Source organism: Macaca thibetana, chromosome 1 (genome assembly GCF_024542745.1).
Source record: "Macaca thibetana thibetana isolate TM-01 chromosome 1, ASM2454274v1, whole genome shotgun sequence".
In the NCBI taxonomy this organism is placed as follows: Eukaryota; Metazoa; Chordata; class Mammalia; order Primates; family Cercopithecidae; genus Macaca; species Macaca thibetana.
Genome location: NC_065578.1, coordinates 182,503,758 through 182,518,148, shown reverse-complemented (window position 1 = coordinate 182,518,148; position 14,391 = coordinate 182,503,758). Strand labels below are relative to the sequence as shown.

The following is a 14,391-nucleotide window of genomic DNA, read 5'->3' as shown; positions in this document are numbered from 1 at the left end:
TTACTAAGAGCTATTCTTATTACATACTTATTCCTGTTATTCCTGTAATCCTTTTACAATGTCTTGCTGTATGTTTTTTTCATTATTGATTTATATTGTTTTTATACAAAAGGAATTTGAGGCACTGTATATTGTTATACCACTAAATGTGTGCAATTAATAATTAGAATCTTTTACACTGAAATAGTAAATGTTCATTTTACAAATGATACATGTGTCTAGTATGCATGTATTTAAACTATGACTTAATGACTGGTTTTGTTCTTTGCTCGTGTGTGTGTTAAAATGTGGATTAAGTAGGTATTTTTAATGAGAGTGGTCATAGGTTGGTATATTGTTTTAAATTCCCATGTCTTAACATGTCTTCCTGCGTCATGAGTCTCTTGAGTTCATTACAGTAGAATCGGTTACTTAAGAACTGTTTAAAGGAGTAGGGAGGGTAGTAGGGGAAGTGAAATTAAAGCAGCCACTCTTGCTTGCTTTCTTGTTAATACATCTAAAGGAAATTACAATTACAATATTTGTATTGTCCACAATAAATTTTCCTTTCTTTATTCTGTTAAAAAAAAAAGTGTTTGATAAGCCTCTATTAAAAACAAGCCATGTGAAAACCAGACTCATTTTCTTTCTCCCCTTTTTTTCTCTCAGCCTCATTTTCTTTCTCTCCTTCCTTCGTTCTGTGTCTCTCCTATTTTTCTTTTTTTCTTTCTGAGACTGAAAGAAAGGATGAGGAATGTCTATGGTCATGAGTAACACAGTTTCCAAATGGCATCTTCACAAACAAACACAATATCATGTAAATTAATTTTTTAAAAAAATTGTAGGTCACAACCCAATAAATTGGTCAGAAAATTAAAATACAGTCACGTGTCACTTAATGACAGGGATAATTCTGAGAAATACGTCATGAGGTGATTTCATTTTGGGAACATCATGTGTACTTACACAAACATAGATGGTCTATCCTGTTACACATGTAGCCTATATAATATAGCCTGTTGCTCCTAGGCTATAAAACTGTCCAGCATGTTACTACAGAGAATACTGTAGGCAATTGTAAAACAATGGTATTTATTTATCTAAACATAGAAAAAGTACAGTAAAAATAAAGTATTATATCTAACGGGGCTCCTGTTGTACATGCTGTCAGTTGTTGACCAGAATGTTGTTCTGTGGCGCTACGACTGTACGTGGGTCATTACAGGCATGTTTTTAAAAATATAGATAGAATATAGTAGAATAGAAAATATCAGAGTGTTATTTAGTAAATACATCTGTTGTGTTTATTTACAAATTTTATGTATTTTTTAAAGTTTATGTGCAATATGACATTTAGTATTTTACACTTATGCAAAGTACTGTGAAAACTGACATGAAGAAGCATTGACTTTACTTGGAGGAAGAAAGCAGGATTGAGGAAAAGCCTTTAGAAGAAGTGAAATTTAAATTGGGTCTTTGAAAATGTGTAGGCATTGGCCAAATGCTCTTAAGGGAGGTTGTTTGGGGATGGCTGTAGGGGGAGGTGGAATTTAGTGCTTCAAAGCAAGGGAAAAAAATCTATCCAGATGCATAGTGGCATTAAAGTACATGACATATTTGGGGATGAAGACAATAACAAATAGTCTTTTGAGGCTGAATTTGTAAGATATCAAGGAGTAAGTTGCTGATTAGAGAGAAAAGTGGAAAAATTAGATGTTTTATTCACATACAGATTTCAGACTTCAGTATCTGAGGTACACAGTTTCAAGTGTGTAGGAATTCCAGATAAAAGCAGTATAAAAAATGCATGTAATGTAACAAGATTAACTATCCTGAATCATCTGTGATGGGTCAACATTCTCATTAACTTACTTTATATTTTGAATAACACTAAGGTCCATAAATTGAATTAGCAAGATAGTAATATTGTAAGACAGGTAAACAAATAATAAAAATACTCTAAGACATTAATTTTATTTTAGAAAGAATTATTCTTCAATTGCATAACAACAGCATTGCCATTCTGAAGATAGCTTGTAGTTCTTGAAATAACTTTTTCTAAAAGTAAAAGAACAATGAATTTGGTGAAAGCAAAAGATATTGGTAACCCTTATTCTAGCTCTTTGAGGGATACATAGGTTCTTTGAAAATTCTTGAATGGTTATTGGAAATTTTTATCAAATATTTAGTATGAGAGCCTATGGCGTTAACATATTAAAATAATCATATTTGTTCTCATATTCAGGGTCACTTGATTTACTGGCATAAGTAGAAATTGTAGTTTATTGGCAAAATAGTCTATTTTCATCAATATTTATAAAATTGCTTAGAAGTATTGTGTGTAATATTTTTTCAGATAGCTTCTAAGTTGTTAGGACATAAATACTTAAGTTGTTTGAACCTGACTACTTAATAAATAGAAGCATTAGGTATTCTTTTGGCCTAGAAGCATCATGAAAATATTACTGAGACACAAAGTACACCATGAACCAAGAAAGAACCTAGAAGTTCTACATTGTTTTTGATCTTGAGGATAAGACAGACACATTTGCAATAGAAATGTTTAACATATGTAAAAAGAGCCATAAGATTCATTCATTCATTCATTCATTCATTCACTTATTTATTTATTTTGAGATTGAGTCTTGCTTTGTCGCCCAGGCTGGAGTGCAGTGGTGTGATCTCAGCTCACTGCAACCTCTGCCTCCCGGGTTCAAGCAATTCTCTGCCTCAGCCTCCTGAGTAGCTGGGATTACAGGCGCCCACCACCACGCCCGGCTAATTTTTTTGTATTTTTAGTAGAGACGAAGTTTCACCATCTTGACTAGGCTGGTCTTGAACTCCAGACCTCGTGATCCACCCACCTCGGCCTCCCAAAGTGTTGGGATTACAGGCGTGAGCCACTGCGCCTGGCCTCATTTTTATAAGTGTATTTGTAGATATTCATCGTAGATCAAAGTATACACTTTCATACACACACACACACACACACACACACACACACACACACACACACACACACACACACACACACACACACACACACACACACACACACACCCTTTTCCAGATTCTGTGCAATCCCATGTGTTTGAGCTTTCTGGCGATCTGGCTCTGGAAAACTGAAGTGTCATTACAAAATAGATTGGGATACTTGATGTCAAAAGCAGTATTTCTTATTCTTTTTAAACCTATACCCCTTTGATAGATATGAAAATCTCATACCATAGCTGTAGTAATATTGAATATGATTTTTTCAAACTACATATGCTTTATATTCCCCTACCCCCACCCAGGGATTTTCATAGACTCCTCTACATAGTTATGCCCTTAAGGAAGAGAATCATTACTTTAAAGAAAGTAGCAAAATACACCTGAAATGTTGATTTCTTCTCCATTTCTATTTGGGAATGTAGGTTACTAGAGAGAACTTTTACCTATTTATTCATTATTCAACAAACATGGATCGAGTATACTATATGCAAGCTCTTTATGGTACAAAGATAATGATGGTAGGCCACACAAAAACTTGTATGAGAATGTTAATAGCATTATTTATATAGTTTAAAAAACTAGAAACAATTCAAATGTCTGCAGACTGAAGAATATTTAAACAAAATATATATTCACACAATGAAATACTATTTGGCAATAAAAGGAGTTCAGTATAACAGACTTACATTGTACAAAATTGATGAATGTCAAAATTATCATGCTAAGTAAAAGAACCCAGACAAACACAAAAGATTATATATTGTGTGATTCTTTTATATGGAATGTTCAGAAAAGGCAATTCAACAGAAATGGAATACAGATTAGTGTTTGCCTGGGGTAGGGGCTGGAAGTGGGGATTGAGAGCTAATGGCCATGATGGAAGTATATGAGGTGACAGAAATGTTGTTCTAAAATTGGGTTTTTATGATGATTGCACAACTCTATAAATTTACTAAAAGTCAATGAATTGCGTGTTTACAGTAGATGAATCCTGTGGTAGGTAAGTTATACCTCAAACATTATTTAAAATAAATTTTCATTATGAAAAAAGATAAAGATTTTAGAACTGTTACCTTTAGAGTTCAGTCAGTGAAGCAGACATAAACGAAGAATTATATGTAGTGTGCTTTGGCTGCATGTATGTGGTCCCAGAAGAGCCCTAAGGTGGGAGTTTCATTTGTGACTGAGAGAGTTGTTAAATATGAAAAACTTTATATAGAAAACAGTGTTTGAGATTAGCCTTGCAAAATAAGTAAGGAGTTTTCCAGATGGAGAGGCATTTGTGTCTTGACTTATTGTTGGCACACAGGAAGTAACAGTCCTCTTTCTTTTCATTTTTGGGCTTCTTACATTTTTAATATGCATGTAATGAGAAGTGTAAATGTATTGACAGTTCTGACTAAGGACGCTAAACAATTAGCAAATTTATATACTAATCTTTTAACAATTAAAGTTAAGCAATCTTATTACATATGATATTCTGTCTTCTGGCTAATTTACCTGAGGTTTTTAGTCAGCAGAATAATTTATAGTTGCCCTTAGATAAATCCTTGTATTATTTCATTTTATGTTTGTGTGCATATTGTGTGTAATATTTTTTCAGATAACTTCTAAGTCATTAGGACATAAATACTTAAGTTGTTTGAACCTGACTACTTAATAAATAGAAGCATTAGTTATTTCTTTTGGCCTAGACAGATGAAAATATTACTGGAACACTAAGGGCATCGTGAACCAAGAAAGCACCAAGAAGTTCTATACTGTTTTTGATCTTAAGGATGATAAGACAAACATATTTACAATAGAAATGCTTAACATGTGTAAAAGAAGCCCTGAGATTCATTTTCTGTTGACTTCAGTAAGAGATTTTAAAATATGTGAATTGTTCTGTTTTTTACAATATGGAAGACTAGAAAGAAATCCAATAATCTCTTCGAAACACTAAAGTGACACATAAAATATACAAAATTATCAGGAAAATAATAAAAATATGTATCTAATATGATTAAAAACATAAAGGAGAGCACAAAAACCATAAATAAAGAAGAAATCATTAAAATTGACTAGGCATATTTTTTAAACGACCAATTAGATCTTTTACAAATGAAAATATAATCACGGTAATTAGTACCTTAATAGATCAATTAAACTGTAGATTAGGTAGAGTTAAAGGGACAATTTATAAACCAGAAGATAGAGCTGAAAATTTACTCAGAATGCAACATAAATTGATAAAGAGAAGAAAATATGAGAGATGTAAGAGACAAAGTAAAAAGATAAAGGGGTTATAATTGGTATCTTTATTTTCCCATGACCCATTCCATATTTCCTTTGCCCTCAGCCAGAACCCCAACTGGTTATTGGGTGACATGACCTAGACTTTAATTCATAAAGGATCTGAATCTCAATAGTTCTTTTATTAATTACTGTAGGTTTTTTTTTGTTTTTGAGACATAGTCTCACTCTGTCACCCAGGCTGGAGTGTGTGGTGCCACAATCTCAGCTCACTGCACCCTCCACCTCCTGGGTTCAAGTGATTCTCACGCCTCAGCCTTCTGAGCACCTGGGATCACAGGCGTGCACCACCACACCCGGCTAATTTTTGTAATCTTTGTAGAGACGGGATTTTACCATGTTGGTCAGGCTGGTCTCGAACTCCTAGCCTCAAGTGATCCACCTGCCTCAGTCTCCCAGAGTGTTGGGATTACAGGCGTGAGCCACCATGCCCGGCCTGTTGTAGTTTTCCATTAACATATATTATTGGTCATGGAAGTAATCGAAGGTGTTCCAAAGTCTCCTGGGTTCCATACCTTGTTGCTCCTATTATGTTTCAGCAATTCACCTTTCCCTTGGTAATCAGGATCAGTCACTTTTAGCCAGTAAACCCCTTCTTTGTCTATTGTTTCATAGTACAAAGAACCCAAAATGGCCAGGTGGCAGTTGCATCTTCCAATTCAGTGGAACCATTGTTGTATTCCTCTGATGGAAGCATTTTCCCCTTGAGAACTAACCAACAGTCAGAGTTTAAGTTGTAGATTGGGAAGCAAAAATTATGTGAGTGGATTATTATAGTATTGAGAGGAGCCACTCCTACTTCTACCCCTTGATTCCTAGACTGGATATTTTGGTTATGGTGGAGACATATGGCCTCGTTATTGTATCCTGTAAGACAGAACCCCATCCTTTCAGAGTCTTGTCTCCCAACTTTTCTGTTAGGCCGTTGATTAGCTTTTCTATTAGGCCATCTGTTTCTGGGTATATAATAAAAGACTATTTTATTCCATGGCTATGAGCCCATTGCTTTTACTATTGTTGCTGTGAAATGAGTTCCTTGATCAGAAGCAAGGCTGTATATAATACCATGATAGTGGATAAAGCATTTCAGGAGATGGTGGTGCTAGAGAAGCATTATAGCTAGGGAAGGTACATCCATATCAAGAATGCTTTTATTCCAGGGAGGACAAATCTCTGTCCCCTGCCCAATAGAAGACATCCAACACAATCAACCTGCCAGTAGGTAGCTGGCCAGTCCCAAGGAATAATGGTAACATGTCTGGGGTTCAGTGCTAGTCTCTGCTGCCTGGTGAGTAGCTGCATTATCAGATGCGTAGCTGCATGCCAGGTGCTAGAGGTTGTATTGATTTTCCTCAGTGAAAATACCATATCCAGAATAGCAACTGCCATCACAGAGACCACCTAGTTTACACCAATCCAGTTATTTGCCAAGATTTATCAAACTTCCGTGTAAACAAATGAGTTGAGAGAGGATGTGGTAGATATCCTATCCCTTTGTCTTTAAAGTCTGTGATTGTTGTACTAATTTCTGCAGTTCTATCTTGATAGGAAAAGTTCCAGGAACTGTCACAGCCCTTCCTTTCATCATGTTTCTTACCCGTGGGTCAGAATCACTGGAGAGTCTACCAGCAGCCTAGTAGTTCTATTCTAATTATACATCTTGGAACTGAAAAAGGAATCATAGGATGAATCTGTGGACCAACTGGGTCTTCTGTGAGTCTAATCTGGGCTGATATTTCATCTGTCACCTGAATATCATAAGTGTATAGTTTGATTGCTAAACCACAGTGATGCCTGGAGTCTCCAGAAGTTTGCCACTCCTAAGGAAAACACTCCTAGGGAAAAAGATTCAAAGTATGAGAGGGACTTGAAATGAGCAAGTTTCTCCATGGTTGACTTTGAAGGTAGAGTTAAGAGTAGTCTCGAGGAGCTAAAAGCAGACCACAGATGAGAGACAGCAAGGAAACGGGAACCTCACTCTTAAAACTACAAAGAACTGAATTCTGCCACAACCAAGTGAGCCTGAATGTGAGCTTGAGAAAGCAGCCTAGCTAACACCTTGCGTTTAGCCTTAGGAGAGCCTAACAGAGAACCTAGCCACATCATCCTTGGACTTCTAACCTACAAAACTGTGAGCTAATAAATGGGGTTTCTTTAAGACACTATGTGTGTGATAATTTGTTATACAACAATACAAAGCTAATATACAAAAGCCAGTGACTAGTAATCTTTGCAAAGTCTGGATATTTCCCTTTCCCCAGTGCACAGTCACTCTAGTAAAAAGACATGAGGCCCTCTGAGGAAGGATTAGAGGAAGATCTACAGTATATACTTGTGACAGTGCTGCAGGAACGACCCGAAAGCAAGGCCAGCTTCCACTTCAGTCAGGGATCTCTGGGTTTTTTAACTAGCATAGGTCTGGAAGCTAGTGAGAGGTAGTGACTCTCTCTTATAGTGACTAATATCAAGTATTTGGCCACCAGACCTGGAGTTTTTTTCTGTTACGTCAGTCAAGCAATATTCTAGTAGGTTGCCCATTTCTGTCTTTCCTGGGGATAACCATGACCAATTAACCACAGCCAAAATCTCAGCGGGCAAAAACATCTGTCCTCTTGCCTTTTATGGTAAATGTATCCACTTTGTTTTGATAGTTAAGTGCTGCCCTCTGGCCCTTCTGTTCCAAGGATCATTGAGTGTGCATTGCAATTAGGAACCCATCTCAGTGGATACATCTCTCATAGCCATTCCTGGCCTTCAATGGAGAGTAAACATAGAACTTTTTAAGGATGCAGGTGCTCTTCTCGCTAACGTAATTCTGGATGCCTTAATGAAGGGATTATTTTCTGGGCCCCCTCAGGAGGATGTGATTGGTGTTGGAGAGGCGTAAGAGTGGTCCCTAGGAGCTAAAAGCAGGTCCCAGATGGGTTGACCCACATAGATGGATGAAATTTATTTGTAAAGAGGAATGGAAACATGATTTTGGTTTTGAATGCAATCTTAGATCATAGGAAATACAAGAAGATATAAATAGATTATAAAAGTTAAGAAAATGAAGGTCATGTAAAGGATTAAGAATAGAGATGAATCTTGGAAACATCCTATAGAAGGAAATTCTCTAGGAGAACGAGTGAATCATGAAGCAGTGCCAGACAGGACAAAAATACTAAAGGTTAGTTAAAGACAACAGCAAGACAGTATAGCAGTAGATAAAGCAAGGAACGGGAGAACTATGATAAAGAATAAGTTGTAAATAATTCTTTGTTATTATTATATAATTTTTATCATTATTTATTGAGTGCTATGTCCCTTGGCATTTCTTTTTTTTTTCTTTTGAGATGGTGTCTCGCTCTGTCACCCAGGCTGGAGTGCAGGGTCGCGATCTCGGCTCACTGTAACCTCTGCTCACTGCAACCTCTGCCTCGCGAATTCAAGCAGTTCTCCTGCCTCAGCCTACCAAGTAGCTGGGATTACAGGAGTGCACCACCACACCTGGCTAATTTTGTATTTTTAGTAGAGACGGGATTTCACTATGTTGACCAGGCTGGTCTCGAAATCCTGACCTTAGGTGATCCGCCTGCCTCAGCCTCCCCAAGTGCTGGGATTACAGGCATGAGCCATCGCACCCTTCTGGTCCCTTGGCATTTCTATGCTTCATTTAATCTTTACAACCACTTTATGAGGGAGTTGGTATTTCCATTTCATATGAAAGTTGTAGAAGAGTTATAAAAAAAAGAAAACTCACTAAAATCATACAGCTAGTTAATGAGGCAAGAATTTGAACCCAAATCTTCCTGGTTCCAGTGAACTAAATTGTGACCTAGGAAGAAAAATTATAGAGTACTATTTTTAAATGTATGTGTAACACAAACACATATATTCAGATATACCTAATATTTTTAACACATAGCTTGCAAGTCTTAATCTCTTATAATACCTGTCTTAGAGAAGTAATGAAGGATAGTGGGAAATACAGGAGATTAAAAATCTAAAGCCCAAATTCTAATCCTGTTTCTGACCTGAACTGTATAACCAGAAACATTTCTTAATGGCTTTTTAAAATTGAGATATTTCTATACCATAAAATTTGCCTCCTTAAAGTTTGTAATTCCATGGTTTTTCGTATATTCACAAGGTTGTACGCCCATCACTACCAATTCTGGAACATTTTCATCATCCTAAAGACATATCTCGTACCCATTAGCAATCACTTCCCATTCGCCTTCCGCTCAGCCCATGGCAAGCATTAATCTTCTTTCTGTCTGTGTGGATTTCGTGATTCTGGACATTTCATATTAATGGAATCATACGGTATTGGGTATTTTGTGTCTGATTTCTTTCACTTAATGTCTTCAAGGTTCATCCATGTCATAGCATGAATTAGCACTTCATTCTTTTTTAATGGCTGATTCTATTGTGTGTTTATATGCACACACATGCATGCACACCACATTTTGTTTATTTGTTCCTCAGTTGATGGACATTTGGATTGTTTCCACTTTCTGGCTATTATGAATGCAAGTTAGTGTGTGTATGCAAGTTTTCTTGTGAACATATGTTTTCACCTCTCTTAGGTATATGCCTAGGAATGGAATTGCTGAATCATATGTTTAACCTTTCAAGAACTGCCAGCTTTCTTCCAAATACCAGAGAGGCTGCATTTTCACTCTTAGTGGCTCTTTACATTTTATTTATTCATTTTGTAAAAAGAAAGGTACATGAGGTTTTGTAGGGGGTAAAATGAAAGGAGTGTGTTACACAAAAATATTTTTTCCTATCGAGTTCTAAATATTACAAGTAGCAGTTTTTTTTCCTAGAAATTCTAGGGGAACAAATGGGAATTATTATTAAAAATTCAGAAGTCAGTAGGAACTTTTTTATCTTACTGATTTGACAATTCTGTTTTATTTCTTATAGAGAAGCTCGCAGAGGCTCAGCGCAGGTTTGCTACACTTCAGAACGAGCTTCAGTCATCGCTGGATGCGCAGAAAGAAAGCACTGGTGTAACTACGCTGCGACAACGCAGAAAGCCAGTCTTCCACTTGTCCCATGAGGAACGTGTCCAACATAGAAATATTAAAGACCTTAAACTGGCCTTCAGCGAGTTCTACCTCAGTCTCATCCTGCTGCAGAACTATCAGGTACTTAGATTCTTACCCTAGAAAATGGCACTTTCAAGTAAATGAGAAATTTCAATAAATGGAAATACCCTAAAGTATTACTAGTGGGTCAGTTCCAAAAAGGAAAATCCTTAACATGTTATTATTCTTGGGGTTCCTACTGGCTAAAAGCCATGTGTCAGAGGCGATAAAACTGTGTTAACAAGACTTCTATTTTTGAAGATTCATGTTCTAAAAACTTTTGTATAATATTTGGGGTAGCCCACAACTCAGGGACTAACAGTTTGCTTCCTGTTTTTAGAGGCAGCTCTGATAGTCATGAATAGAAATAATATGTCTCTCCAGCCACAGCCACTGTTGGCTATGTAAGGGCTTTTTTTTTTTTCTTTTTTGAAACAGAGTCTCACTGTGTCACTCAGGCTGGAGTACAATGGCATGATCTCGGCTCACTGCAACCTCTGCCTCCTGGGTTCAAGTAGTTCTCCTACCTCAGCCTCCTGAGTAGCTGAGATTACAGATGCACACCACTGTCCTCGGCTAATTTTTGTATTTTTAGTAGAGATGGGGTTTCACCATGTTGACCAGGCTGGTCTTGAACTCCTGACCTAAAGTGATCCGCTTGCCTTGGCCTCCCAAGCTTTGGGATTACTGGCATGAGCCAATACTCCTGGCCCGTATGGGCTTTTATAGTCCTCCTAACCAATAGCAAAATTTCTACAAAAGCTATCAGATAGTTAATTTTTCTGCAGCTGACACTAATAAAACAAAGACCCTGACTTTTCAACTTGCAGCTGAAAGAATCCTTCCAGTCTTCCTATCCATGGGCTGCAATAAAATCATATTTTTTAAAGTTATTGAGAAAAGTATCTCCCTGATCTTTAAAGAGACCTTATGCACTATTTTTTTTTTTCATTTTATTCTTGTGATTATTACTTATAGTGAGTGGTTAGGATCATCACAGGATGGTATACCATGTTAAAACTAAAGATTATGTAACAAAAGTATTACCTGGAGTGTTAGAATTTTTAAATAAAAAGTAATTAAAGTCCCATATCTGCAGTAACCTTAAATTGCTAATGCATGTGCTTATTTTTATCATTTTCTTCTATAATTCTACTTTGTTCTTTAGTGATTTAATATTTTATCATTTGAAGACAAACCTAGTAAGAAAACAATTTAGTAGAAAAATAATTACATATGTTTATATAGTGATAAATTCCTTTGCTTTGAGATTTGTTCATTGCTTTATAATTTAAAAAACAAAAAATGTATTTCCTCTTTCCTATAATGGTATAACAACGTTACCATATCATATTTCATAAATTATGTTTGTGTGTTACATGGAAAAATCTTTGTTAAATTTCATTGTATTAACTTTCCTAGCAACTTTTGTTTGGGGTCATTATAAAATGCTCCTTGGGAAAACAAAAGTAATAGTTAATTATGAAAGTTCTGCTTTATCTTCTATTCTTTGGGGGTCGTCTATTCTGTAAGAATACATTTATTTTGAGAATGAAGGAGAAAGGAAGATTGATTAAAAGCTATCTCTAAGTCATGATGTATGTATGCACCCCACACAGATTTTAAGATCATACATTAAAGCATGAGGGAAAAATATGTAAACAAATAAGTAAGGAAAGCCTATTTTGGAGTGAGTGCACAATATTTTACTCTTAGGAACATGTAATCAGCAAATTTGGGAGACCTCTGGTTTAAAGATCTAACCTTGCAATTTGAGTTTTCAGCTTTTTTGCATGCTGGGCAAAGAACAGCAGAATTTGAGATGTTGAAAGTATAGTATTTTGTTATTGTAGAAATTGGAGAAAAGTAGGGACTTCTACCCATTATAAACTGAACCCTGTACGTATGATCACTGCTTTGTTTCTACTTACTCTTCTTAGCACTCCCATATGCAAACTGAGAATGGGTGGAATGAACATGAAAGTGAAGAGCACTGGGTGATCTTCCATTTTCCTTACTGGAACATGCGTGACTGCATGGCAGGGAGAGATGTGTACTCCTGTACCAGTCCTTCAGAAAACAAAGAACTAAATAAATGTGTTCAGTGCATGGCAAATGCAAAACATTTTCTGAAGATAATTCTTTTGACCAAAGCAGCAAAATAATAGAAATTAGCTATTTTGAAAATAAATATACACAGAAAACAGGAAATAAAAACATTTTGAGCTTAGGACTTTCATTAATTTACTTGGAAGAGAAATAATAGTGTTCATAGTTCAGGGTTTCTTTGTGTTACTAATAGCATACTACCTTGAAATGAATAAAAGAAATAAAAAAGAAGAGTCATCCTTTTAGTAGTAGATGCTTTTATGAAAGCTTTGCCATTTCCTTGAGTACTCAATCTTTGTCCAGCCAGCTCTGTCAGTGCTTAGTGCTTATTCTTTTTCATCTTTTTTGATGGTAGTAGAAATTATAGTTGTGTTTCTCATTTCTTTCTGTAGAATCTGAATTTTACAGGGTTTCGAAAAATCCTTAAAAAGCATGACAAGATCCTGGAAACATCTCGTGGAGCAGATTGGCGAGTGGCTCATGTAGAAGTGGCCCCATTTTATACTTGCAAGAAAATCAACCAGCTTATCTCTGAAACTGAGGTACAATAATCTCGTTTATTTACCACATATTTTCAGTTACATGCTTTATTTTTAGGGAAGCAATTCCTTATTTCTGTTATTTTGTAACTAGTTGCTAGCTTTGAATATATATGCCTTACTTGTGATTTTTTTTTCATTTTCTTTTATCAGTATACATTCACCAAAAAGTTGTCAGAATATCATATATATAAATGGTGCAGAATTATTTGTGCATCACTCAAGTTTAGTATAACGTAACCAAAATGTAATACTTTGTCTTTCTAGGCTGTAGTGACCAATGAACTTGAAGATGGTGACAGACAAAAGGCTATGAAGCGTTTACGTGTGCCCCCTTTGGGAGCTGCTCAGGTTAGCATTTGGTTCCAGCAGTTTGTTTGGTTTCACCTATTAATAATCAACATGATATTTAGCTGGCCCCATTACCTTAAAAAAATTTTCAGCCAAAGTTTATAAGTAGTTGCTACTTTTCTTATTTTAGTTTTTAAAATATTATATGCTATATTTTACTTCATTCTGAACTATAATGTCTTCCACCTTTCTCTTCTCATACTGTACTTTTCTCTTGTTTATTCTTACTGACATGTTAACTTGTTGGTATCATCAAATGATTAAGATGTGACTTAAAAAAAATGATCTGGTGGGTTCAGATGTGCTAGATTGCTATATAGCTTCATCCAAAATGCAGCAGTTACTCCAGAAGAGCATTTATTAAATGATATCTGCACAGTAGTTATAAAAAAAGAAAGCATTTATTAAGTGATATCTTCTGTGTCATAAAACAAGTCTTAATAAATATAGAAGGATTTAAGTCATACAAAGTATATTTTCAGGCAACAGTGGAATAGAAATCAATAACAGAAAGAGCTTCCATAACCTAATGAAAGGCATCTATTAAAAAAAAATAAAACCTCTACAGTTATTATCATACTCAATGATGAACACTGCATGCTTTTTCCCTAAGACGTGGCCCAAAAAAGGGTATTCACTTTTAACACCTGTATTCAACATCGTGCTGGAGATTATAGCCAGTATGGTAAGGGAAGGAAAAGAAATGAAAGTCATTCAGGGTAGAAAGGAAGAAGTAAAACCAGTGGGGTTTTGCCAGCGACTTGATGATCTATGTAGAAAATCTAGTGAATCTATAGAATAGCTACTAGAACTAATAAATGAGTTTAGCAAGGTCACCAAATATAAGACCAATATGTAAAATCATTTGTCTAGATACTTGCAAGAACAATAAAAAAAGTTTTGAAACATTTTTGAATGGAAATCAAAAAATGTTAAAGCAATGTTATTTATAATATAATCAAAATATACAATGCTTAGTAATAATTCTGACAAAAGATGTGTAAGGCCTTTACATTGAAAACAACAAAACACTGCTGAGCAAAATT

General features: G+C 35.6%; 1 protein-coding gene across 2 annotated transcripts in view; it reads left to right on the top strand.

The window, feature by feature from the left end:
• XPR1 (xenotropic and polytropic retrovirus receptor 1) overlaps window positions 1-14,391 on the top strand; it is a 267,712-nt gene that overhangs the window by 177,805 nt on the left and 75,516 nt on the right. For both annotated transcript variants that reach the window (XM_050766256.1, XM_050766266.1), the window contains exons 4-6: window positions 10,183-10,406; window positions 12,848-12,997; window positions 13,262-13,345. In XM_050766256.1, coding sequence (XP_050622213.1) covers window positions 10,183-10,406; window positions 12,848-12,997; window positions 13,262-13,345 — 458 coding nt within the window. The remainder of the gene's footprint in view (window positions 1-10,182; window positions 10,407-12,847; window positions 12,998-13,261; window positions 13,346-14,391) is intronic.